Genomic DNA, 25864 nt, shown 5'->3' on the forward strand with positions numbered 1-25864 from the left:
TATCCCAGATACTGAACCTGGGTCAAAAGTGCATTTCTCCAAATTGGCACATAGCTTGTGCTTCCGCAGTGTTTGGAGAACCTGTCGGATGTGGTGGAGGTGCTCTTCCCAACTCTGTATAAAGATCAAGATGTCATCCAAGTATACCACTACAAATGAGTTGGTGAATGGCTGCAAGATGTCATCCATTAGCGTCATGAAGGTTGCAGGAGCATTCGTCAATCCGAAAGGCATAACCAACCATTCGAAAAGGCCCTCCTTGGCTTTGAAGGCAGCCTTCCACACATCGGAGTGCTTGATTGGTACTTGGTGATATTCTAACTTCAAATCGATCTTGCTAAAATATTTCCCCCCTTCAGTTGGTCCAGGAGGTCATCAATATGTGGGATCGCGTAACTATTACAGACAGTGATCTTGTTCAGCGCCCGATAGTCAATACAGAGTCTCCAAGTCCCATTCTTATTTTGTACCAACACGATCGGGCTCCCACAGGGCGATGAACTCAGACGGATGTGACCTTTTTACAACAACTCCTGAATCTGCCTCTTGATTTCATTGTTATCCATAACGGAGTGCCGATAGATTGGTCCATTGGGAAACGACGCACCTGGGGTTAGATCGATGGAGTGCTTGACCTGACAGTGTAGAAGAACTCTTGCGGGGGAGGTGAAGATGTCCTCATACTCCTCCACGACCTTGCCCATCTATAGTTGTCGTGCAGAGGGGCCTTGCCTTGAGGTCATGGCCACCGTGTTCTTCCTTCCTTGAGGGCGAATCATCAGGAAAACAAATTTCCCAGTTTTGGAAATGAGCTTACTGCACTATTTTGCAGTAACCAAAGAGATGGCGGTAGGCGGTGCTACCTCTGGTATCCTGTACAACTTATTTCCCAAAGTAATAATAACATCACAAGGGCTTGATTCATACACAGCATGTCGCCTCCACAAGTATGGTTTCCCTAATAATACATCACAAACTTCAAGGGGAGCAATGTCACACAATACCTCAGCCGTGAAGGGCTTGATGTTGTATGGAAGGTGACACTGCTGGCTCATGCAAAGATACCGTCCTTGGTGAAGCCACCCGATGGTGTACGGTTGTGGATGTGCTATGGTCGGGAAGCCCAGCCACTTCACGACCTTTGCCGAAATGAGGTTCTTTTGGCTCCCGTTGTCGACAATGAATGGTAGCAGGGAGCACTTTACCCACATCTGGGAGTGGAAGAGACGCTCCTCCTCCTCTGGATCTTCGAGTTCCTCCTTCTAGATCTTCATGAAGGCAACGGTGGCGTTGGGCTCTGCATCGATAATCTGCTTCCCTTTTTCATTCCCCTTGTCAAGTTCTGACTCAGAATCAGAAAATGCATCTGATTCTGAAACCTTTAGCTCGCCGCCAGTGACTGCTTGGCTCGACAATCACTTGTGTTGTGAGTGGAGCTCTTATGGAACTCACACCACTTTCCCATGTCCTTTTTCAGCTTCGCGGTGCTGTTCTTTACTTGCAGATTTGGCAGGTTGTCTTGGGCCGCCCTGCCTTGGCTTTGTCCTTTGCTTTATGGTTTGGGGGCACCTTTCCCTTGATTCGGATTCGCAGATCCAAAGTATCGCTTCTTCTATTTAAACTTTTGCTCGACCTTGGTGGCATATCGGTATGCCATGCCGAGCGGGGAGATTTTCAAGATTTCTATTTCTTACTGGATGTACTTGTGGAGGTAGCCGCAGTATTTGAGTATGAAATGTTGCTCTGTATCCTTGATACCCAACTTTGTGCAAAGGGTATGGAAAATATTAGTAAACTCAGGCACGTCTTGGGCCCTTCCTTGTCGCATCGTGGTCCACTTTATGTAATGATCCTCATAGCTTCCAACAGGGTAGTACTGCTCCTTGATGGCATCCCGTAATGAATTCCAAGTGGGTGCGGCTAAAAATAGTGAGCCTGTACTTTCATCCTTCTGCTCGCAGTAGGTTTCCCACCAATCCTTGACGTGGGGGGCTGCTTTAAGAAGAGTGAAAATAATCTTTTCCCGACTGGGAAAATCATGAACAGAAAAATAACCCTCTAGCAGATTTAACCATTTATCGACGACATCTGCATCTATCTGACCCTCGAATATGTGGATTTCAAAATTAACTTGTACCTTTAACGGTGTGGCGTTTGCAGAGTATCTGTTGGAAGCTGATGTGTCACCCCTGGGTAGCTGCTGAAGCATCTAGGCAAAGTTGTCCATCATCGCGTTCCTTTGTCACTTGAGGGCTTCTTCGAGCAAGATTTTGATAAGGTCTCCTGCCCCCTTATCTTTCTCTTCATCAGCCATGGGAGGCCGTCAGGATTTGTGAGGCTGGTCTTGCAAAGGTTCGACTAGTTCAAGCCCTAACTCTTTATATCCTGACCTCGTTGGGGACATGCAAAGAAAAAGAGAGAAAAAAAAAGCAGACCGCTCTGATACTACTGATCCAGATTTAAACAGGAACATAACAAATTATAGAGATAACCATAAACACAGAGATGCAGCGGAAATAATACTTCATTTCATTAATGTAAAATACTGAAATATGCTTACAAACAGGAATGGAAATAAACCATCTAGGGCGATGGTAGCTTATCTCTGAGAAGAAATGTAGCGGCTACATGCCTCTGAACTACCTTACAATGAGGCTCAAGGGCCTTTTTATTATTGAACAATAAGAGCAAACCCTAAACAACCAAAACCCTAACCCAAGGAGATGTAACACCAAGAGTTTATGGGCCCTATTGGGGTGAGTTGGACAGCCAACTTCCCGAGGTTGTGACTTGGTCATATTATCTCCATTTGATGTGCATGATAGCCCATTGGAAAGATCTCTCCGAGAACTATGACAGAAAAGATGATTTTAGACATTACATCGCTGGCAGTAGATTTCCAAAAAAACGTCGTTTAGGGCCTCAAAACGGCTCCAGAAGTTTAGGACCCGAAAAAATGCTAAAAATAGTAAATTGTGCTACAATTAAAGAAACTGAAAAACTGAAAGAAGCAATGGTGGGGGTCCAAGTGGAATTGGCGTGTGGCCACCAATATCCACCTCAATCAATCTGGTTGTCACTACTCTTGAAAAGTGATGTTTTCAACTTAAATATCTAGAAAGTTGATAAATATCTAACTCTTTAACTCATTGAGCACAACTTCCCTCTTATACGAGTGTGAATTTTTGGGACTATATCTTCAAGGAGTAGATCTACATTGGATATAGGGAGTTGTTTTCACAATATTATCCGAAAAAATTCATGTCAAGAGGTTAGTGTTTCATGATATCTTTCTTACAGAATTTCGCACAATGCCACTAATCGCTTCAATGATCTTTCATGTGGTGACAATGATACATAAGTTGAAATGAATAGGAAAAGCATAGAGTGATCTTCTTTAATATTCTTATACCCATATCTTGTTCTCAAATCCTCATAAAGTAGGTGGAGCATGTGATTGATTCATGTTGGTATGTGAGGTACTCTTCATGACCTGACCTCATTAACATGATCTTAAAATACCACCATTTTATAGCTTCTTACTAGATGCTCTTGATATCTCCAAGGGAAAGATAGGCGAGGACATTCATATGATGCTTAAAAAGCCTACCATTGGTCCACATACTCTAAATGCGAAGGAGACGTTCTCTCTCAAAACCTAACACTACTAGACATTTATCTCCAATGTTCTGATGGGCTCATCCAACCAACCCTCAATGTGCATTGGACACTAAAGACCTTGCTAATTTTGGGTCCTTCTCACCAAAATTAGAGTTTTCTTCTATCAACTTTCATTGAAATAGATTTCCATATTCCTTGGCATTATTATCTTTGCCTCTTCTCCTTAGATTCGAAGATTGAGGAACACTTTAAAATTGGATGTTGTCATTACCACGAGATTAAAGGACAATTCTTTAGCCTCATAAAAGATTAGGGGAAATTATAAGGATAGAAATTTATCCTAAAGTTTAGAAACCTTAGTGAATGTTACTAGTCCCTAATATGCAAAGTATAAAATGTTTGGTGACATTTTGTGACAATATTCATATTTATAATTATTTTCTATAGTCTCTATAAAATATTGACAATCTTTTAGGTAAAATAAATTTATACTATAAAGTATAAAATTTGGGTGAATAATTTTCAGAAAAAATAAATTGACCAAATGTATTTTTTTTAAAACTTGGAAAATTAGCCCACCTATAAATATTATCCCTTATAATTTTCTTTATAAAAAATTTATTTGATTCTTTGACCAAAAATGATTATCTCTCTTCTTCCTTGTAATTTTCAACTTTCATTACCAACTTAATTCACGCTTTTGAATAATAATCAATAATAACAGTCCCTGTTATTAATCCTCTCAAATTCACATTTTTGAATTATAATCCATAATAATAACGGTTCCTGTTATTAATCCTCTCGAAAACTTTTGGAAAACAATATAAATTTTGTGAAAAGAGATATAGGTAAAATCGATTACTCATTGCTTCTTACATTTCAGTGTTAAATAGGTAATCAAAATGAATTAAGTAGGTAGAGCAAAATTAATTAATTAACTAGTAATTAAAGTTAATGAATTTTAATAAGAATAGTGTCATCTAGAGATAAGTTAATTAATCAACTAGTAATTAAAACTAGTGAATTTTAATAAGAGTAGTATCAGAAAGTTGCCATCTTGCATCCAATAATTTGCCAGCGGGTACTGGATTGCAACGTTTATTCACATTCATGCAAGTAACACTAAACCATCGGCATCGAGCAATAGTAAACCATCGCCATATTGATTATTACAAGAAAGGTTCCTTTCCCACAGCTACTTGGATAATCTTTTGAGTATCAAATATTTCGGTTTTTTTTAATGACGATCCTGTATCGATATAAACTGTGTGAACATTTCATTAGTCATACTACGGCAGAATCTGATCATATCCGATCTCATCAAAATAGAGCCCACAAGATTTGAGAGCCCTTGGATGGTTAGTGAGCACATACTCCACTCATCCCCGGTAACATGGCTGTCAGGCACTCTGCATTAACAAAATTAGCCAATAGTTTATTGCAATCAAAACAGCTTCAAATCAGGAACCATGTTTTAGCGGAACTTAGCAATAGTTTATTGCAATCAAATCAACCCCTAGGTTCGAGTGTATCTTTTATGATAGGTTAGTTCGAACCCTTGGCGACCACGTGGCACTTTTGAGAATCTGAGATAAAATCGGTATATGTATATATACCATCGTATGCTCTGGATTAATTATGCAAAGGGAGTTTGATAAATTTCTGTGCTGTGAGTTAATACTGAAAGTTTCTGCCTGACGATTTTGAAACTGGTACATTAAATTGGTAGAATGGAGGCCCATGGAAGTAAAAGGCGTATGGTGTTGAATTTGGAGATTTTGGAAGCTAGAAATGTTATAGTTAAGCCTGACGGGGGTAGAGACAGTATGTTTGTTCGATATTATCTTTCGACTGGCAAAGGGCAGGACAAAAATATTGCACTGAATTCAAGGGAAGTAATGGCAAGGTCAAACCCTCAATGGAAGCAAACTTTCTGGTTAGAGTGCGGAGGGATTATGGACGACCCTAATGTTATTCGTGAATTGCAAAAGCAAAATGTTAGGTTTGAGTTGAGGCAGAGGAGCGGCAAAGTTAAAGTTCTGGGAAATATGTTCAGAGCGTCCAAAGTTGTGGGATGGGTTGAGATACCATGGAAGGATTTGTTGGCATCTCCCACGGTATCAATCAAGAACTGGTACCCCTTGATGCCCAGTGTTAGCGGAGGATCAGAGCTGCCACCTAGTTTGCAACTCGCAATCTCTCTTAGTGATTCGGTTTCACAGCCTGTTCAAGAACATCGGCCAGATATGGAAATATATGGTCCACAAGTTATGGGAAGGGAAAACGGAATCAGAAGGAACTTTGTGAATATAAATAGACGCATTAAGCAACTAGAACGGGATGGGTGTGGATGCGGAGGAAAGGTCTGCTGCCAAGGCCTCCATGAGGAGGGTATTTTCGCTGCTGTCGCGTGATGAACAGTGGCAGCCACCAGACCTAAATGGAAACTGGTGCAACCTTTATGGGTTGTTGTATATATCTTGATTTATGTGTTCATATTGAACTCTATTCTTTGTACAGAACAAATGATGGAGGTCCAGATATTGGATATCTTGGTGTACCGACTTTACTGAAAATTATACAATTTTTGTTCAGAGTATTCGCAACATTCCAGGAATATATTTGTTTCATTAAACCACTGCACTCTTTTAGGAATGAAAGATATTTATTTTTATTTCATTAAACCATTGCACTCTTTTAGGAATGAAATATATTTATTTCATTGAACCACTGCACTCTTGGGGAGTGGAATAAGGTCTCATTTTTTATCTCCATTTTTATTTTAATATCTGGCATCAAACATCGAGAACCCCGAGAGGAGTACTGACCATTAAACCACTGCACTCTTTTAGGAATGAAATATATTTATTTCATTGAACCACTGCACTCTTGGGGAGCGGAATAAGGTCTCATTTTTTATCTCCATTTTTATTTTAATATCTGGCATCAAACATCGAGAACCCCGAGAGGCGTATTGACCATTGAACCACTGCACTCTTTTGGGAATGAAAATGAGGTCTCACTTTTGTTTTTGGTTTTTTTAATATCTGGCATCAAACCGTGTTTGGAATTTTCTCAAACATATCTTAACGAAGAAATTAAACATTACTTTGTCCTATTTTTAATGAGATTACTCCACCCTTTCTGTGGGAAGTAATAAATTAGTGTAATTTAAAATTCTGTGGGAGGTGTGGGAGATAATAAATTAGTGTAGTTTAAAAAAATCTATAAATTAGTTGGGGAAAAATGGAAATTTTGGAAATTTTGTTTAAGATTGTGAAAAAAAAAATTATAAGTTTTTTTTTTTTTTTAATTTGGGGTACAGTTATGAAGTTATTTAGTTATTTTGAATGCCTCAAAATTTTTAATAATGCCGAATTTATTTTAAAAAACAAAAACAAAATTCAACCACTCCATCTTTCTAATTAAAAAAAAAAAAAAACTAAATTTCAAAAAAAGCCTCTGGCCATGGTAAAAATTTAAATATATCAATCAAGATTTAAGAATTTGTTGAGGTTGTTACCAATTATTTATCTTCTATTATCTGATGATGATGATGATGATGATGGTTAACCTCCGCTGAGACCAAATAATGATCTATCGGACCTAAAAAGACAAATTATTTATTTTGATTTAAGATTTTATTCCTATGCTCAAAAAGCTTGGAGAGAAGCCTCCAGAGTTCACTATAATTTTGGCATTGTAAAAGGCTAGGAAGGTCAGTATTGTAACAAAGGTTGTGAAATTGAGATCTAATGTGGTTGTATGCAGGACACTCTAAGAGGAAGTGGTTTTCATCCTCGATGCTCCTATTCTCACAAATATGGCAGATCCTTTCCATCCATGGCGTTTTAGGAACTGCCGAGCGGCTAGTTTCACTATGGAGCTCATGAGAATTCGTTCTAACCTTTGCTATATTAATTTTCTTCTTTGAGCTAGTTAGAATAGAGAGATATTTTTGATCTTCAAGGGTGGGGTTGATGAACTTCTTATAATAACTTAATTTTCTTTTAGACGCTAAATCTTTCTCACACCACAATTTTTCTTTGAACTTAGAAGTAACAATATCTTTAATGTTATTTATGTTTTGCAAAGCATCATTCTCATTGATCTCCCAATAGTTTAGCCAGGCCCTTGTGTCCTTATGCCATCCTCGGTTAAGCCTTAGGTGCTTTTGGCTAGAATTTAAAGCTAGCTTAGGAAGTCTATGATTGTCTATGTTATTGAGCTTGTGCTTGTACAACAGAAACCTGTGCATAGCTAGGCTCTCAATAGGAGAAAGACCTGCTTCTATAAGAAGAATAGGATAGGGTGTATTACTTTTGATTTTCAGGTTATAAGTTATAAAATGCTTCTGGATTTGCTCAATCTTCCTCCATGATTCTCTGGAGATGCTGCAGCCCCAAACTTCACAGCCATATAAGATAACAGGAGTGACTAAAGTTTCAAAGAGGAACTTCTTTTTATCCCACATTACGAGGTTTGTTGTTTTACAATTATTTTCAAGACCAAAATAAGCTTTCCATGCCCCATTGATCCTTTTCTCAATGCTATGGTTCCAGTTGAGCTTGTGATGGATATCAATTCCTAGGTACTTGTAAGAATACACTTCCTCCAAGTTATTATTGTCATACATAAAATTAGCGCAAGTGTCCTTCTTGGATTTGATAATCATAACTTTGTTTTGTCTGTGTTAACAATCATACCCATGGTAGAGCAGAAATCCTTAAGAAACTTGAGTTGCTTATCTATAAAAGTGTAGATATTCTTTTCGATTATTTTTAAATTGGAATTTATGCTGTTCACAGTGATGGAAAAACTAGAACATATCAGTTTGTCGAAAATTGTCGCACACTATTTTAATATTTATTTTTGACTATTTTAATATTTATCAAAGTTTGTGGAAAGTTATCTCACAATATTTTAATATTTATCTTTTATATATATATATATATATATATATATATATATATAGATATTTAATATTTATATTTATATTTAGTTAGATTTTCTTTTAATTCAGAATTTAAAAAAAAAATATGAATTATTTTATTTCATTGATGTAAATAAAAATAAAGTTAGTTTTCATTTATATGGTTGTTGTTTTTTAAAGATTTCATAACAAATTATATATATATATATATATATATATATATATATATATATATATGGAAAAAATGTTGGTAGAAATGTCAAATTTGTTAACAAAAGTTTAATTTTTAGATAGATTTATAATTAAAATCAGTTTTAACATATTAAAAAAAAATTATTATGTTTAACATATAATCATGTTAAGTAATTTGGTGTAATAAACAAATTAGTGATGTTTTACATCACTAGTATAAATCCATCTTAAGCATGGTTTTGTTAGATTTCAGGGAAAATTTAACCAAAAAAATACTTAAAAAGGATAACATGTAAAATAGTGAAAGTACTTCAAACATTTTAATCATAAAAACTTATTATTTCCAATTTTTTTATGATATATACATAATTTTTTTAAATAACATATAGTATATACACAATTGACATTAAGATATTTTACATAACATGTACATTAAGACATTTTATGACACAGATGGAGAGTATTGTAACTTCCTTCCCTTATTTCTTCGTAGCCTTAACCCCCCTACCTATCGCAATGCACAACGACACATACACATTTTTCTAAACATCAATATTAATTAACATTGCGGTGAAGGAAACAAAGGAATAAGATGTGTTTTTTCTTAGAATGCAGGTTTTTGTTATCCATTTAAGTTGTATTTTTATTAAGTTTTTATGACCAAATTGCATTCATATCTAGAGGGAAAGAAGACACTTGCAGGTTTGACGTCCTACATGACTTCTAGAGTCACACCTCTCTGTACCAAATCAACTTTGACTAACGAAAATTCTTTCCCAACGAATTGAATTCCTATGTACCAACACTTGTGATCAGAGCTCCTCTTCCTCCAAGCCTCAACATGCATATACCTCCTTGGATTAATTCTTTTAATGGTTATGAGTCTTGGCCACTTTCTTTGCATCGAATGATGACTCAAAAATGTTCTTCCTTCTAGATGATCCATGCAAGCCTGTGATCACCCACTTATCTTCTTACCAATTTTCCACCTCAAAAGTCATTGTTACTTTATTAAAACATGACTATAGGAGTAGAAAAAACTACATGCTTGGGTGTGCCAGCAACTCCACACAACAGGAGTATCAGAAACACAATCCTAGGATTGTTAGCAACTGAAAAATACATGGGAATTGTGGCGCTTAGTTTCCTACATTATGAACTAAAACATAAACTTGTTTTTGGTTGATGACGATTTCTCAAGGTGAAGGATGCTTCTGCATGAGACACCCTTGGTAATAAAATATTAGCTACTAGCTCATGTCGTATTTCTTTGAGAGATTGAAGTACCTTGTAGGTGTGTTATCTCTTTTTCAGTCACCTACAATTCATCCTCAAATCTCTTGTTTTTCCATTTGACTAAATACTCTAGATATTCCTTTCAGTGGGTCTTCTTTCCAACCATTGTGGCTAAAATTTCCTACACTTCTTCAATAGGTTTGACTGGCAGTTGTTCCTTCCATTCCCTCAGTACAACTATACCCTTACAATCTTTCCCTTCATCAAATTCATACAAATCAACAACATTGAATATTGGCGAGATATCCAAATTTTTAGGCAACTCTAATTTGCATGCATTTTCAAAAAGAAATCTAAGAATTTTGCATGGGCCTATCTTTCTAAATTTCCATTTGTTGTAGGTACCCCTCGGAAATCTTTCTTTCTGCAGATGTACCATTGGCATCACTCCTTTTGCAAAAATCATTGCTCCTCTTCAAATATGCTTTCTTCTTATATCTATCATTACTTTGTTGTAGCCTTTTCCTCACCTATTCATGCATATCTTGCATGCTATTTGTAAAATTGCTTGTATCAGTACTCTTCCTTTCCTCTTAGTCTAGAAACTTTATCAAGTCCACAACTTCTTCTAGTGGCCTTCCATAAACAATATGAAATGGACTCTTACTAGTTGACCTATCCATCGAATCATGGTATGCAAATTCAGCCTGTGCTAAGACCATATCTTATAAATAGGATTGGGATGTTCACCACTTAAACTTCTTAGCAAGATTCATCTTCACTATCTCAATTTTTCCATATGTTTTTGGATGATAGGATGAACTATATAATAGTTTAGATCCAATCTTCTTCCAAAGTATCCTCTGCAAGTGACCCAAAAATATTGTATCTATGTCAGAAGTAATGGTCCTTGCAAAACCATCAAGTCGCACCACTTCTTTGAAGAATAAAACAACCACTTCAATAGCATCATTTATGTTTTTGTCGGCTATGAATTGTGCCATCTTTGAAATCCAATCTATAACAACCTTCACTAAATATTCTTTCTTTGTGTCCTAGGCATCTCGAAGGCAAAGTCCATGCTCACATTTGCCCAAGGCATTTTTGGTACCGGAAATGGAGTATACAACCCCATATTTTGGCTTCTACCCTTTACTAGTTGGAAATTTCTACAACACTCAACAAACTTCTTGACATCCTTGTTGATGCTAGGCCAAAAATACCTTTCCCTTTCCAATATTCTAGTCTTTTCCATGTTTAAATGTGCACCAAAGCCTCCACCATTTACCTTTTTAATAAGATTCATCCTTACGGATGCTTAAGGAATACACAATTGTTGATTTTAAAATAGAAATCCTTCATGAATATGATAATCCAAGCATTTGGTTCTATTTATACCCCAAGGTGTTTTACAAGCTATTTAAGCTTCTCCAAAATTAGTATCTTATGCATACAACTCCTTCATGTTTTCCAAACTTACCACTTCTATTGACAAAGTGTTGAGTAGCACCACTCTACTACTAAAAGCATCTGCCACCGTCTTTTACCTTCCAAACCTACCTTCTTTTACCTTCCAAACCTATGGCTCAAAACAAATGTATAATTTTGCAAGAATTCAACCTATTTAGGTTGTCACTAGTTTAACATACCTTAATTGTTGATCTATTGTAATTCCTTGTGATCTCTAAACAAGAAAAAATATTTGGGTAAAAAATAATGTCTCGCTTTCTTCCATGCCTGCACAATAACATAAAATTCTTAATCATATACACAATACTTCTCAGCATCATTGAATTTATCACTCAAGAATGGAATTGGTTTTCCTTCTTGGCTCGTGATAAAGTGGTTTCTATGTCAATGATAAATAAAATGGATTTTATTATCTGTCACAACAACTTATTACTGTACCGTAACGTAAAGATCTAGGAATCTAAGTGTTTTTGAAGTCATGGAATAAATGTTTGTATTACTTAGACTTAGAAGTATAAAAAATAAATCGATTTAATTTTGCAGAGTAAATATTATATATATATATATATATATTTTTTTTTATATATATCGCTATAACATAAGGATCCAAGCACTAATTAGTTAATAAGTGATTGGATAAATATTTGCATTATTGAGAATAATATGAAATATCTACATTGGAACATCTATAGTTTGTTTATGTAATGTGAGACTCAAGATACAAGCATCCAAATAACAATTAAGTAATTAACTGATTTTTATTTTCTTAATTAATTAAAAATTTATTGGTGTAAACTGAATATATTTATTAATCATATCCAAAAAAATGTATCTACATATTACAATAACTTCATCTTAAACAAACTTTTCATGTTACTTAAAAAAATAAAGAAATAATCATATCATTTTACTTTTTATTAAATTTTATAAACGTAATTAAAAATTTATTTATCTTTAAAATTGAATTTATCATAATAATAATAAATTTGTAAATAAAAATAATTGAATATTATTTTAAATATTTTTATTAAAATAGAAATTATGATTTTAATCTTTTCTCATTCATATATATATAATTTATTTCAAATATTTCATTTTATATTTTATTATGTAATAATTTATTATATCTATATATGCATATATATATATAGTCTCACACATATATTTACTTAAAATTTCATCAAAATAGTTCAATACTTATGTAATTATCTCAATTTGTAGAGTGTTATTTTCATGTTGTGTAACAATTATCTACTAGTGTATCATATTTTAGTATTTCAATGGATTGTACTAATCTAAGTTCTTGAATTTATTCTAATGTTTTTGGTATGATATTTTACAATTTTTGTTTCACTTTTACTTATTTATTCATATACATGTATACAGTTAATGGGTAGGGAGTACACTACATCCAACACTTGCTTATAGTGAGAAGTAATATAAAGAAGTTTCATTATTCATGCTATTGTCTTCAATGTAAGTTGAATGAGATGAAGTATTAGTCATTATGTGTTGAGTGTGAATATTTAAAATATACCAATTATTATTTGATTTGTGTGTATGATATGTATAGGGTGGACATACTGTTTTGTTGGAATTTGGTCCTATCATTAAAAGAAAAAACCAAACATTGGAACCAAATTTGACTATATCCATTCCTCCTAGTTGACGAAAACATATCATGGAATTTGATCTCAAATTGATAGTGTTTACAAAGACATTCCATTTCAATTTCATAAATAAGGACTCATTTTTGTAAGATCAATGGGATATAGGCCTACCATTTATGGATAATATGGTATTACATGCAAAAAGTAAGAACACTTGGTGAAAAACTTGTATGTTATAGCCTCATAATGAATATTGAGAGAACAAAGCATCATTACAAAGGATAGAGAGGATTAGAATACCAAAAATGATGAGTACTTTCCTTGAAACACATGATAGAGCTCAAATTCATTAGTTAGAGAGTTGCATAATTGCATGAACTAAAATGGTAACATAGTTGCTAGTAATGATAGATAGGGAAGGGCAGCCAATAGAGATTGAGTAGAAAGATAAAAAAATGTCAACATAGAATATTCCAAAGGTGAGAAGCCTAGACACTTAGGTAATAATATCTATCTCCCATCACCTTCCAATATTCCATTTAATGTTAAAGAAAAGCTTCAAATACAAAATTATGATTGCCAAGATAATGTGAAAAAGTTGAATAGCTAGTCGAAATAATTTGATTTCTATTTTGGCCTTTATCAAATAAACATAAAATTAGAGGATTTCAAGGAAGATTGGAAATCGTAGCTTTTCCCCATAGGGTACGAAGAGGAAGGACTCATGAAATGGTAGTACTTTCAATTAAAACAAGGATAATGTGTACAACAATGGATGTCCAAATTTTGAAAGCAAGGCATCATGTTGGTTATCTCTTGGGAAGAGCATGGACTACTAGTGAAGTACCTTAAAGGCCTATTTAGACATATTCAAAAGGAATTATAGCCATTGAACGCTAAAAACATAGATGAAATGAGTAGGAAAGCTATATACATTAATTTGCACTTGAAAGAGAAGAAATAGAAAAAGGGCCAAGAAGATACCAATAGCACCAAAGGAAAATACATTGTAACCACAACCAAAAGCAAAAAGATACCGCTTGAAATTGTAAACACTATGGTGTAGATGGGATTAAAAATGCAAGGTTCTAGACCTTTCATCTAGAAATGCATCCAAAATGGTACAAAGCCAAGAAATAAGAAATAGAAGTACTAAGATAAGAGAAAAATAGGTAGAAAGCACATGTAATGTGAATGAAAGGGTGGTATGAACCAACACATTGAAATATCCAAGGGAAAGTGGATACATAATATCGTATTCTAAATCGAATCCCAAATGAAGGATTGAATTACAAATGGTTTTTTTGGCAATGGTTCTCAATGTAATTTGATGTATTATCCTTAGTATATAATCTTGTCTTAAAAAGTTATGATCCAATACAACCATCCTCATTGGGTTAGATCTAAGAGAAATATTCCATGAGAATCACCAAGAGACACAAAATTAGTTTTTCCATGAAGGTTGGTTTATGCTAATAATGTAGAATGAGAAATTGGGTCTCTAGCTGCACGTGAAGTGATATTTGGCAACTCGTATGTATGGGATACCGATGATAAGTTCAAGAAGAATAGTAATTAATATCACTTGGTTAAATGTGTTAATGCCTACCATGTAAAATAAAACAAAGGAAGAGGAAGAACATATTCATTAGTATAAAAACAATGAAAAAAAGAAAATTTATTTCGAAAAACAAGAAGATAGCATCCCTCATATCTAATGTGTTAGAACTGAGGAGACAAGTAAATGTCTCATGCTTCAATTTTGTTCATGGCTTATATTTGGGGTCAAATGGCTTCCTAATGGGCAGGTATGATATGAAACATATCCAAAATAAACATTTAATATTTAAATGGCTCAAATCAATGCATAAAAATTGGAAAAAACTTGACTTTTTGGCTATGGAAATGAATTTCATGACTATGGAAGTTGCGAAAAAAGTAGGATGATGCGGTTGAAAATTTGAAGGGGATCACACTACATCAATATATGAACACTTTCATACAAAATCCAATTCTTGTGCTAGTTAAGCACAATTCAATTTTAGGAATATGCATGAAAATTTTAGTTTCAGGTAGGGATCATATATATGGGGGATATGGAAACACCAATTTTTTTTCTTGATGTTTAGGTATAGTTATCTAGGATGTGCACCATAGGAATGCCCTACTATAATATTTCCCTATCTGTTTCTTCATCTATAAAATAAAGGAATGGTAGGGATGTTATTATTTAATCTCGAGCTAGGTTTTTCTTTGTAATTATTTCTTTTGATTTAAGAAATATGTGTGATTGCCTAATGTAATAGCCCTTTAACATATACTATTTCTAAAAATCTATTTTTGAATATTTCACTTCAAAATTTCTTGCTCTAAATACTCACATAATTTGTTATCCATATTTAGTCTATGTATGTAGACCAAATCTATGTATGTAGAGCTAGTTTGAGTATGTAGAGTTTGTCTGTATATGTAGATTTAACACTTAGTGTTTGTTATCTCTAAAGATGTTAGCAATATTAGTTTCCTAGTTATTTTTAGGGTTTTATTTCTATTTGTAGATATGTGTAATTAGTGCACAAATTTTTGCATGCTATAAGATCATGATTTCTGAGTCACTCTATAAAACCTAAGAAGTTATTCCATGTAACTTTGATTTTGAAGAACCTCATGCAAGAAGCTATAAGACATCTAATTGGTGTATCTTCCATCAATATAAAGTTATAAGGGTAATAAACAAATTAATGGATGATATAGATTAGATTATTATATTATTTTTCATCCATCTCAATGTTTTTAGAGTGCAAAAAGTGGAGGAATTAACTTACAGGTCCATTTTACTAGTGAGACCCAATTTGGCAAAATGAGGTCTAAAATCATTCTAGAGTGTTTTCAGGCATCAAATGATATTTTTTGGGGTAAAAAATTTTCTCTTTAGCGCAACATATTTTTTTCCTATTCTACACAAAGAGACCTGAATCATGTCAATCGGAGTATGTATGCAAAAGTTGTGCCACTCAAAAATTTACCTTAATATTTTCACCACCATAATTCGAGAGGATGCCACATCAACCCCCATTATTCATGAAAAATGGGCTAGCAATGTGATTATGGTGAAGAAGACTCTAGAAGGGTCTATATTGTAACATTGGTTAATATTTGAGGTATTCAAACCTAACCACTAGTAAGCTATTAGGTTGTGTTATAACTAAGACACTAGGAGGAAAAAGGGTCTCATTTATGAGTGCATTTGTTCCATAGCTAAGAAAAAATAGCTAAGGAGGATAGGAGATAGAGCATGCTAAGAGGATTTATGCACTGTTGTAGCCCACATGACATAGGCCATACTTCTTTGTACTCACTGAAATTCTATATTCAGAGAAAGAGAGTAGAGCAACCTCACCTTCCAGTTGGGTTTTCTCTCAAAAGGGTTTTTGAGGTCATATCTTGTGTCAAATGTGTGTCTGAGATTTTATTTCATTATTCTCTATTTTTTTCATAATTTTTAATTCTCAGGCACACACTATTAATATTATTCTATAGATCGATAAATCTAAAAAGAATTCAAAATATAATAGTGTAGAATTCCAGATTTTAAACGTAATTTTATATTATTTGTTACAACAAAATGTCTAGTGAAACATCCACAGTAGTTTGTCAATACTACCATTTTCCATATACGTACTTGTATAAGACCATTTATTTCTTACAAGTTTCTTTACTTAGAAAAGTGTGTTTCAATAAAAGTATCAATCACTAAGAGGGATTGAAAAAGGATTCTTCTACTATTGCTTCATATCATTTTGGTTGGTCAAATGCTTCCTTAATTTTTTCTACATACAGATTCTAAGGAAATTAAGACAAAATGGAAGTGGTTAATTATTTGGAACAAAGTGTGTGTTTTTCATCAATAAAAATGATCACTAATTAGAATAATAATTAATTCCCTATTTTTGTGGAGTCATCAAGAAACTTGTGAAGCTAGTATAGGTTTAGGTTCAATAGACACATATGAAGGAGGTGATGAAGTAGGAAGAGTTGAGTTTTAATCGTCATTGTCGTCAATGGGGGAAGAGGAATGATACAAAATGTAACAAAAGGGTAATTAGGAGAATAATTAGTTGGTATATAAGAAGTACAAGGAGATGGAACATGAACCAAAATCAGATCACAAGTTGAAGATGGCACAACTAATGAATAAGAAATGTAGATCAAGATACCTTATTCAAAATAACAGTATATATTAATATTGAACTGTGCATTATTGGATATAATAATTTTGTTACCTTTCACATCTTTATTATTAATTGACCAAATTTCACTTCTCACTTGTATAATGCTATATTATTCTCTTTTTATCAAATATGTCTACCTACAGATCATAACCAAACACTTGAAAGTTGGTCATATTGAGATTAATTTCATTCCATCCTTATTCCAATCTGATGTTTTACAAATCCTAGCAAGGATTGAAATCAACTATGTAATTTACACTAGGTATAGGTTGTGGTAAAGAAAAGGGATCATATCCTTTGCTTAGGTCATGCATTTAATTGTTTCGTTTGAGGTTTGTTTCTTTTAGTTTTCATTTTGTTTTCATGTATAGCGTTGTATATGAATTCCTTATACAATGCAATATGTGATAATCCTTTTGATAATGGATTCAAAACCATTATCTAAATTAAAATTTTGAAATCAATTCTCTATAAAGATCTTGAATGAAAATTGTTTAATTGTTCACTCTAATGTTTAAGGATATTAACCTGAGAGCTTATTTTAAAGTATTCAATGAAGTTTAACACATACTTAAGCCTAGAAAAATAAACATAAGGAAATGGACCATAAAATTCACCATGAAAATGATAAAAGGGAGTTGATTCATGCTAAGAGACATATTTTGTTAATCTGTCATAACATTGTTTTTCAAGGATACACTAGACATAATCACCATGTCTTCAAGTAACAAAATAAGTTCCTATTAAAGTATTTTGATTAATACATATTACAATGAGTGGTATTTGAATGTCCAAATTGATCATGACAAATATGTTTTACATTGTCACTATAATAGCATGCTCTCGAATGTGGAATCCACTTATTCAAAGAAGATGGTGTTTCATGAAAAGAATAAGAATAATAAGAAAGAACATACGTTTTGGAAGAAGGATTATAGAAAGAAGAGGTAGAAGAAGAATGATCCATATGGATCCTTTTTCCTTCTAGTCCATTTATAAGTATTCCATATTATTGAAATAATGTACTACCCATATGACCATGCTAACCAAAAAATGGTACCATGTTTCCTAATTCTCTTTTCATTACAATTACCTTCTTTACATCATTTTGAGAAGGATAAGAATAAATGGGTTTTCGACCAATTCTCTTTCTAATATTCTAAGGTTTTTTCTTATATGTGCAAATGACTTCTTTCTATTATTCCACTAAATTTGTATTAGTTATACCTAAAATTAAGCACTCTAATATATAAAGTTTTTTCTATATATTGAGATAAAAAAAATAAATAAATAAATAAATAAATTTAAAACAACAAATTCTATGAGAAACACCTTGACTAAATAAACCCTTCACAATAAAGCATGTTAACAAGCATTCTAGTCATTTCCAATATCATGAATAATAGCATAATTATTTTGATGACCATATTTCTTAATACCTTAATTTGAAAGCAACATTTACAAGGTTTTAAAACTTGATATATAATATCAAATACATACAAAGTATTTAGCCTTCACATCCATAAGTTAACTTTAAACTTCATAATATAAATGTTATTATGTTTACTACATAGTTTTTTAGTATCCACTCAAGCTTCATTTGAAGTTTCAAAACATTGAAGATGAAACTTCAATCATTCATAGATCAACATCCAAGTGCGTCTATGGCCTTCATATATTTTAATATCCCATGTGTTTAATCCACCTCAGGGGTAATTTATTTTCCTTTGTTGTTGAAATTTCCTTAATCCTTAACAAACATCCTACATCCTATATAATATTTGTAAAAATTATATTAGACTACATATACTATAATTATCCAACTAAAAGATAATGCATTTTCAGAAAAGAACATTCATAGTCATGTTCAAGTGCTTACGATATTTTTTAAAGAAATTAATAAAATGAGAATTAGAGGTGGTTTAGCAAATTGAGAAAACACAAGTTGACAATAGTAAAATTTGCAGATATTTCGTATTTAGAAAGAGAAATTAGTTATTTTCACTCAAATTACTCAAAATGACAAAGTTGTGCCATTTTGAGAATAAGATAAATTATAATTAGAGTAGGTTCTTCCAGAAAAGAAAATGCAGTGGTTTGGGAGTGTGGTACATGGTAAATTGATTAGACTAGTAAAATGGAAAAATGCTAATGTAAAACTATAAATAAGATGAAACATGCAGCAAGGTAATGTGGAATTGTGACATATGAAAATGTATGCCTCAATGTAGCCATTGTGTCAAGGGGAAACATGTGCATATGGAAAAGGGTGAATGACAATATTTTTGTGGAAATACATGTGCTATGGTATGCATTGAGGTGAAAATATTTAGGAGATCTATTAACACACATCAAAAAATAAACATAATAGTGTTTTTTTCTGGAAAAAACTATAAAAAAAAATAATTAAGAAAACTAAATGTAATAATTTATATGAGTATCTCTCCCATCGATTATCTCAAAATTACAATATGCATTTTTTAAATAAAAGATTATATGCCAAATGGAATTTCATCTTTAGAAGATATGTTGATTTATCATGTTAATTATGTGTAAAATATGATTATGAACATCAAACTAATACAATATAAATTAACAATAAATAAGAATATTATACTTAAATATATTAGTCTAAGTTAAACTAAAAATAATTTAGAGTGTCAAAATATCACAACTTTGTATGCTAATTTTCTTAACCTAAATATAATATGTGTGCATTATATGATGTGTGCACATGCTATTGTTTACAATGACTAATACAATATAAATTAACAACAAAGAATAATACTATACTTAAATATATATTAGTCTAAGATAAACTAAAAATAACTTAGAGTATCAAAATACCATAACGTTTTATGCTTATTTTCTTTATCTAAATATAATATTATGCATTATATGATGTGTGCACATGCTATTGTTTACAATGACTAATAGAGCACAATGGATTCTAAGTGATGTGACAAGTATCAAATGCATTATTAATGTATGTGTTGTTTAAATAAAAAAAATGTTATAATAATAGTTTTACTTTTAATTCAAATGTTCTTTAGGACTAATAGCCGGATTTTAACCGATGTGACAACAAGTAGCAAATTCATTATTAATGTATGTGTTGTTTGAATAAAAGAATGCTATAATAATGGTCTTACTTTTAATTTAAAACTTCTTTAGGATTAATAGCCTATAAACAGGTCCAAAAACCATCACATAAACAATGCATAACAACCACACAATTTGTTTAGAGGCAATATTTTTATTTTTTATTGGTTGGACTTGGGTTATATTATGAGGTTTTATAAAAGAGGGATAGGTTTTGAGGCCTAGATCATTACTTAAGAAAATAAAAAAGTTCCACAAGCTTGAAATGGAGCTTTTAGGACTACGAGTTACATATGGGTTCTATTAGGAGTTGTTATGCATCATGTATGGTTTGGGTATGAAAATGACAATCTTGGGCCCAAAAATAAGCTTGTAAAGATCATGGCCTATGTATACTGCCATGCACTACAAGATAACATTTCTAAAGGAGATATTTGGAATACAAGAGGGATATTGGATATATTCAGTGTTGAATCACTAACACACTACACCACCTCAATAATAGGTCAACAAATAATAGTATTGCCACAATAGAACCTAGAGGAATGGCATACACTTTTTGGACTCTTCATATGAGCTAAAGGAAATCATATAAAGCTCATTTGATACCTTAGTTGTTTAGTAACTTTTAAGATTATCTATAAATATTATCATATTTTTAGCTGATATCATCCTCATCTACCATGAAGTCGGGTCCTTACAAAATTTACTTGATATCTTAACTTCGTTTTTGTGATATTCAACGATTTCAAGATAATCTATGAAAAAGAAAATCCATGGCCTTTAACATCTCCTTAAAGGAGACCAACAATGTGATTCTTATTGACAGAGGTGAAGAGGTTGAGATATTCCTTTCATATGTAATTATGTGAGTTATCGTCTCCAAATCATGCTTAAGCTTAACTTCAATGGTATAGGATAGAATAGGAAATGGATATTTGGTTGTCACTACTCTTGAAAAGTAATGTTTTCAATTTAAATTTCTAGAAATTTGATCAATATCTAACTCTTTAACTCATTGAGCACACCTTCCCTCTTATATGAGTGTGAGTTTTTGGGACTGTATCTTCAAGGAGTAGATCTACATTAGATAAAGGGAGTTATTTTCAAAATATTGTCCAAAAAAGTTCATGTCAATAGGTTAGTGTTTCATGATATCTTTCTTACAGAATTTTGCACAATGCCACTAATTGCTTCGATGATTTTTCATGCGGTGACAATGATACATAGGCTGAAATGAATAGGAAAAGCATAGAGTGATCTTCTTTAATATTCTTATACCCATATCTTGTTCTCAAATCCTCATAGAGTAGGTGGAGCATGTGATTGATTCATGTTGGTATGTGAGATACTCTTCATGACCTGACCTCATTAACATGAACTTAAAATACCACCATTTTATAGCTTCTTGCTAGATGCTCTTGATATCTCCAAGGGAAAGATAAGCAAGGACATTCATATGATGCTTATAGAGCCTACCATTGGTCCACATACTCTAAGTGCGAAGGAGACATTCTCTCTCAAAACCTAACACTAATATACATTTAGCTCTAATGTTCTGATGGGCTCATCCAACCAACCCTCAATGTGCATTGGACACTAAAGACCTTGCTAATTTGGGGTCCTTCTCACCAAAATTAGAGTTTTCTTCTATCAACTTTCATTGAAATAGATTTCCATATTCCTTGGCATCATTATCTTTGCCTCTTCTCCTTAGATTCGAAGATTGGGGAACACTTTAAATTTGGGTGTTGTCATTACCACAAGATTAAAGGATAATTCTTTAGCCTCATAAAAGATTAGGGAAAATTCTAAGGATAGAAATTTATCCTAAAGTTTAGAAACCTTAGCGAATGTTACTAGTCCCTAATATGCAAAGTGTAAAATGTTTGGTGACATTTTGTGACAATATTCATATTTATAATAATTTTATATAGTCACTATAAAATATTGACTATTTTTGAGGTAAAATAAATTAATACTATAAAATATAAAATTTGAGTGAATAATTTTCAAAAAAGATAAAATTGACCAAATATGTTTTTCTTAAAACTTGGAAAATTAACCAATTTATAAATATTTTCTCTTAAAAAAACCATAGACCAAAATTGATTATCTCTCTTCTTCCTTGTAATTTTCAACTTTCATTACCAACTTAATTCACGTTTTTGAATAATAATCAATAATAACAGGGATCAATAATAACAATCCCGGTTATTAATCCTCTCGAATTCACATTTTTGAAGAATAATCCATAATAACGGTTCCTGTTATTAATCCTCTCGAAAACTTTTGGAAAACAAAAAGGAGATATAGGTAAAATCGATTATTCATTGCTTCTAACATTTCAGTGTCAAATAGGTAATCAAAATGAATTAAGTTGGTAGAGCGAAATTAATTAATTAACTAGTAATTAAAGTTAGTAACTAAAGTTAATGAATGTTTTTTAGTGGCAGCCAGTTAGATTTGACCTTGGGTCTGTTTAGGATAGCTTTCATCAGTGACCGATTGTCCTAGATTTAAAAAAAAAAAAAAAAAAAAAGAGTTAATGAATGTGAATAAAAATAGTGTAAAAAATAAAATAAAAAAAGAGTTAATGAATGTTAATAAGAATAGTGTAAAAAAAAGAAAGAGAAAGAGTTAATGAATGTTAATAAATAGTGTCATCTAGAGATAAGTTAATTAATTAACTAGTAATTGAAACTAGTGAATTTTAATAAGAGTAGTATCAGAAAGTTGCCATCATACATCCAAGAATTTGCCAGCGGGTACTGGATTGCAACGTTTATTCACATTCATGCGAGTAACACTAAACCATCGGCATCGAGCAATAGTAAACCATCGCCATATTAATTATTACACGAGAGGTTCCTTTCCCACAGCTACTTGGATAATCTTTTGAGTATCAAATATTTCGGTTTTTTTAATGACGATCCTGTATCGATATAAACTGTGTGAACATTACATTAGTTATACTACGGCAGAATCTGATCATATCCGATCTCCTCAAAATAGAGCCCACAAGATTTGAGAGCCCTTGGATGGTTCGTGAGCTCCTCACCCCTTCATCCGTCACATGGCTGTCAGGCACTCTGCATTAACAAAATTAGCCAATAGTTTATTGCAAGCAAAACAGCTTCTAGGTTCGAATGTATACCAGGAACCATGTTTTAGCGGAATTTAGCAATAATTTATTGCAATCAAATCAACCCCTAGGTTCGAATGTATCTTTTACGATAGGTTAGGTCGAACCCTCGGCGACCACGTGGCACTTTTGAGACTGAGATAAAATCAGATCATTTCCCGGTATATGTATATATACTATCGTATGCTCTGGATTAATTATGCAAAGGGAGTTTGATAAATTTCTGTGTTGTGAGTTAATACTGAAAGTTTCTGCCTGACGATTTTGAAACTGGTACATTAAACTGGTAGAATGGAGGCCCATGGAAGTAAAAGGCGTATGGTGTTGAATTTGGAGATTTTGGAAGCTAGAAATGTTATAGTTAAGCCTGACGGGGGTAGAGACAGTATGTTTGTTCGATATTATCTTTCGACTGGCAAAGGGCAGGACAAGAATATTGCACTGAATTCAAGGGAAGTAATGGCAAGGTCAAACCCTCAATGGAAGCAAACTTTCTGCTTGGAGTGCGGAGGGATTATGGACGACGCTAATGTTATTCGTGAATTGCAAAAGCAGTTTGTTAGGTTTGAGTTGAGGCAGAGGAGCGGCAAAGTTAAAGTTCTGGGAAATATGTTCAGAGCGTCCAAAGTTGTGGGATGGGTTGAGATACCATGGAAGGATTTGTTGGCATCTCCCACGGTATCAATCAAGAACTGGTACCCCTTGATGCCCAGTGTTAGCGGAGGATCAGAGCTGCCACCTAGTTTGCAACTCGCAATCTCTCTTAGTGATTCGGTTTCACAGCCTGCTCAAGAACATCGGCCAGATATGGAAATATATGGTCCACAAGTTATGGGAAGGGAAAATGAAATCAGAAGGAACTTTGTGGATATAAATAGACGCATTAAGCAACTAGAACGGGATGGGTGTGGATGCGGAGGAAAGGTCTGCTGCCAAGGCCTCCATGACGAGGGTATTTTCGCTGCTGTCGCGTGATGAAGAGTGGCAGCCACCAGACCTAAATGGAAACTGGTGCAGCCTTTATGGGTTGTTGTATATATCTTGATTTATGTGTTCATATTGAACTCTATTCTTTGTACCGAACAAATGATGGAGGTCCAGATATTGGATATCTTGGTGTACCGACTTTACTGAAAATTATACAATTTTTGTTCAGAGTATTTGCAACATTCCAGGAATATATTTGTTTCATTAAACCACTGCACTCTGTTAGGAATAAAAGATATTTATTTTTATTTCATTAAACCACTGCACTCTTTTAGGAATGAAATATATTTATTTCATTGAACCACTGCACTCTTTGGGGAGTGGAATAAGGTCTCATTTTTTATCTCCATTTTTATTTTAATATCTGGCATCAAACATCGAGAACCCCGAGAGGAGTACTGACCATTGAACCACTGCACTCCTTTGGGAATGAAATTGAGGTCTCACTTTTGTTTTTGGTTTTTTTAATATCTGGCATCAAACAGTGTCTGGAATTTTCTCAAACGTATCTTAACGAAGAAATTAAACATTACTTTGTCCTATTTTTAATGAGATTACTCCACCCTTTCTGTGGGAAGTAATAAACTAGTGTAGTTTAAAAAAACCTATAAATTAGCTGGGAAAAATGGAAATTTTGTTAAGATTGTGAAAAAAAAAAATTATATATATATATATATATATATAAATTTGGGTTACAGTTATGAAATTATTTTGTTATTTTGAATGCCTCAAAATTTTTAATAATACCGAATTTATTTAAAAAAACAAAAACAAAATTCAATCACTCCATCTTTCTAATTAAAAAAAAAAATAGTCCAGACTATCCTGATAAATTATCAGCCTCGGTAAAAATTTAAATATATCAATCAAGATTTAAGAATTTGTTGAGGTTGTTACCGATTATTTATCTTCTATTATCTATAAAAGTGTAGATATTCTTTTCGATTATTTTTAAATTGGAATTTATGCTGTTCACAGTGATGGAGAAACTAGAACATATTAGTTTGTCGAAAGTTGTGTCACACTATTTTAATATTTATTTTTGACCATTTTAATATTTATCAAAGTTTGTGGAAAGTTGTCTCACAATATTTTAATATTTATTTTTTATTATTTTAATATTTATTTTTGAATATATCTATATATCTATATAGATTTTAATATTTATATTTAGTTAGATTTTCTTTTAATTCAGAATTTTAGAAAAAGATATGAATTATTTTATTTCATTGATGTAAATAAAAATAAAGTTAGTTTTCGTTTATATGATTGTAGTTCTTTAAAAAATTTATAACAAATTATATATCTATATATATCTATCTATATATATATTATA

General features: G+C 32.7%; 2 protein-coding genes across 2 annotated transcripts; both read left to right on the forward strand.

Annotated features, from left to right (window-relative positions):
* The first annotated feature begins 5265 nt into the window (after nucleotides 1-5265).
* LOC149267287 (uncharacterized) lies at nucleotides 5266-6254 on the forward strand. Its single transcript, XM_089398431.1, has one exon. The coding sequence runs from the start codon at nucleotides 5352-5354 to the stop codon at nucleotides 6033-6035; it is 684 nt and encodes a 227-aa protein (XP_089254557.1). The 5' UTR covers nucleotides 5266-5351; the 3' UTR covers nucleotides 6036-6254.
* A 17474-nt stretch (nucleotides 6255-23728) lies between these two features.
* On the forward strand, nucleotides 23729-24719 carry LOC149267288 (uncharacterized). The gene has a single exon (XM_089398434.1). The coding sequence runs from the start codon at nucleotides 23833-23835 to the stop codon at nucleotides 24514-24516; it is 684 nt and encodes a 227-aa protein (XP_089254560.1). The 5' UTR covers nucleotides 23729-23832; the 3' UTR covers nucleotides 24517-24719.
* Nucleotides 24720-25864: the final 1145 nt, after the last annotated feature.

This window comes from Pinus tabuliformis, chromosome 6 (assembly GCF_031772625.1).
Source record: "Pinus tabuliformis cultivar Carrire ecotype Pingquan chromosome 6, CPIR1, whole genome shotgun sequence".
Taxonomy (NCBI): Eukaryota; Viridiplantae; Streptophyta; class Pinopsida; order Pinales; family Pinaceae; genus Pinus; species Pinus tabuliformis.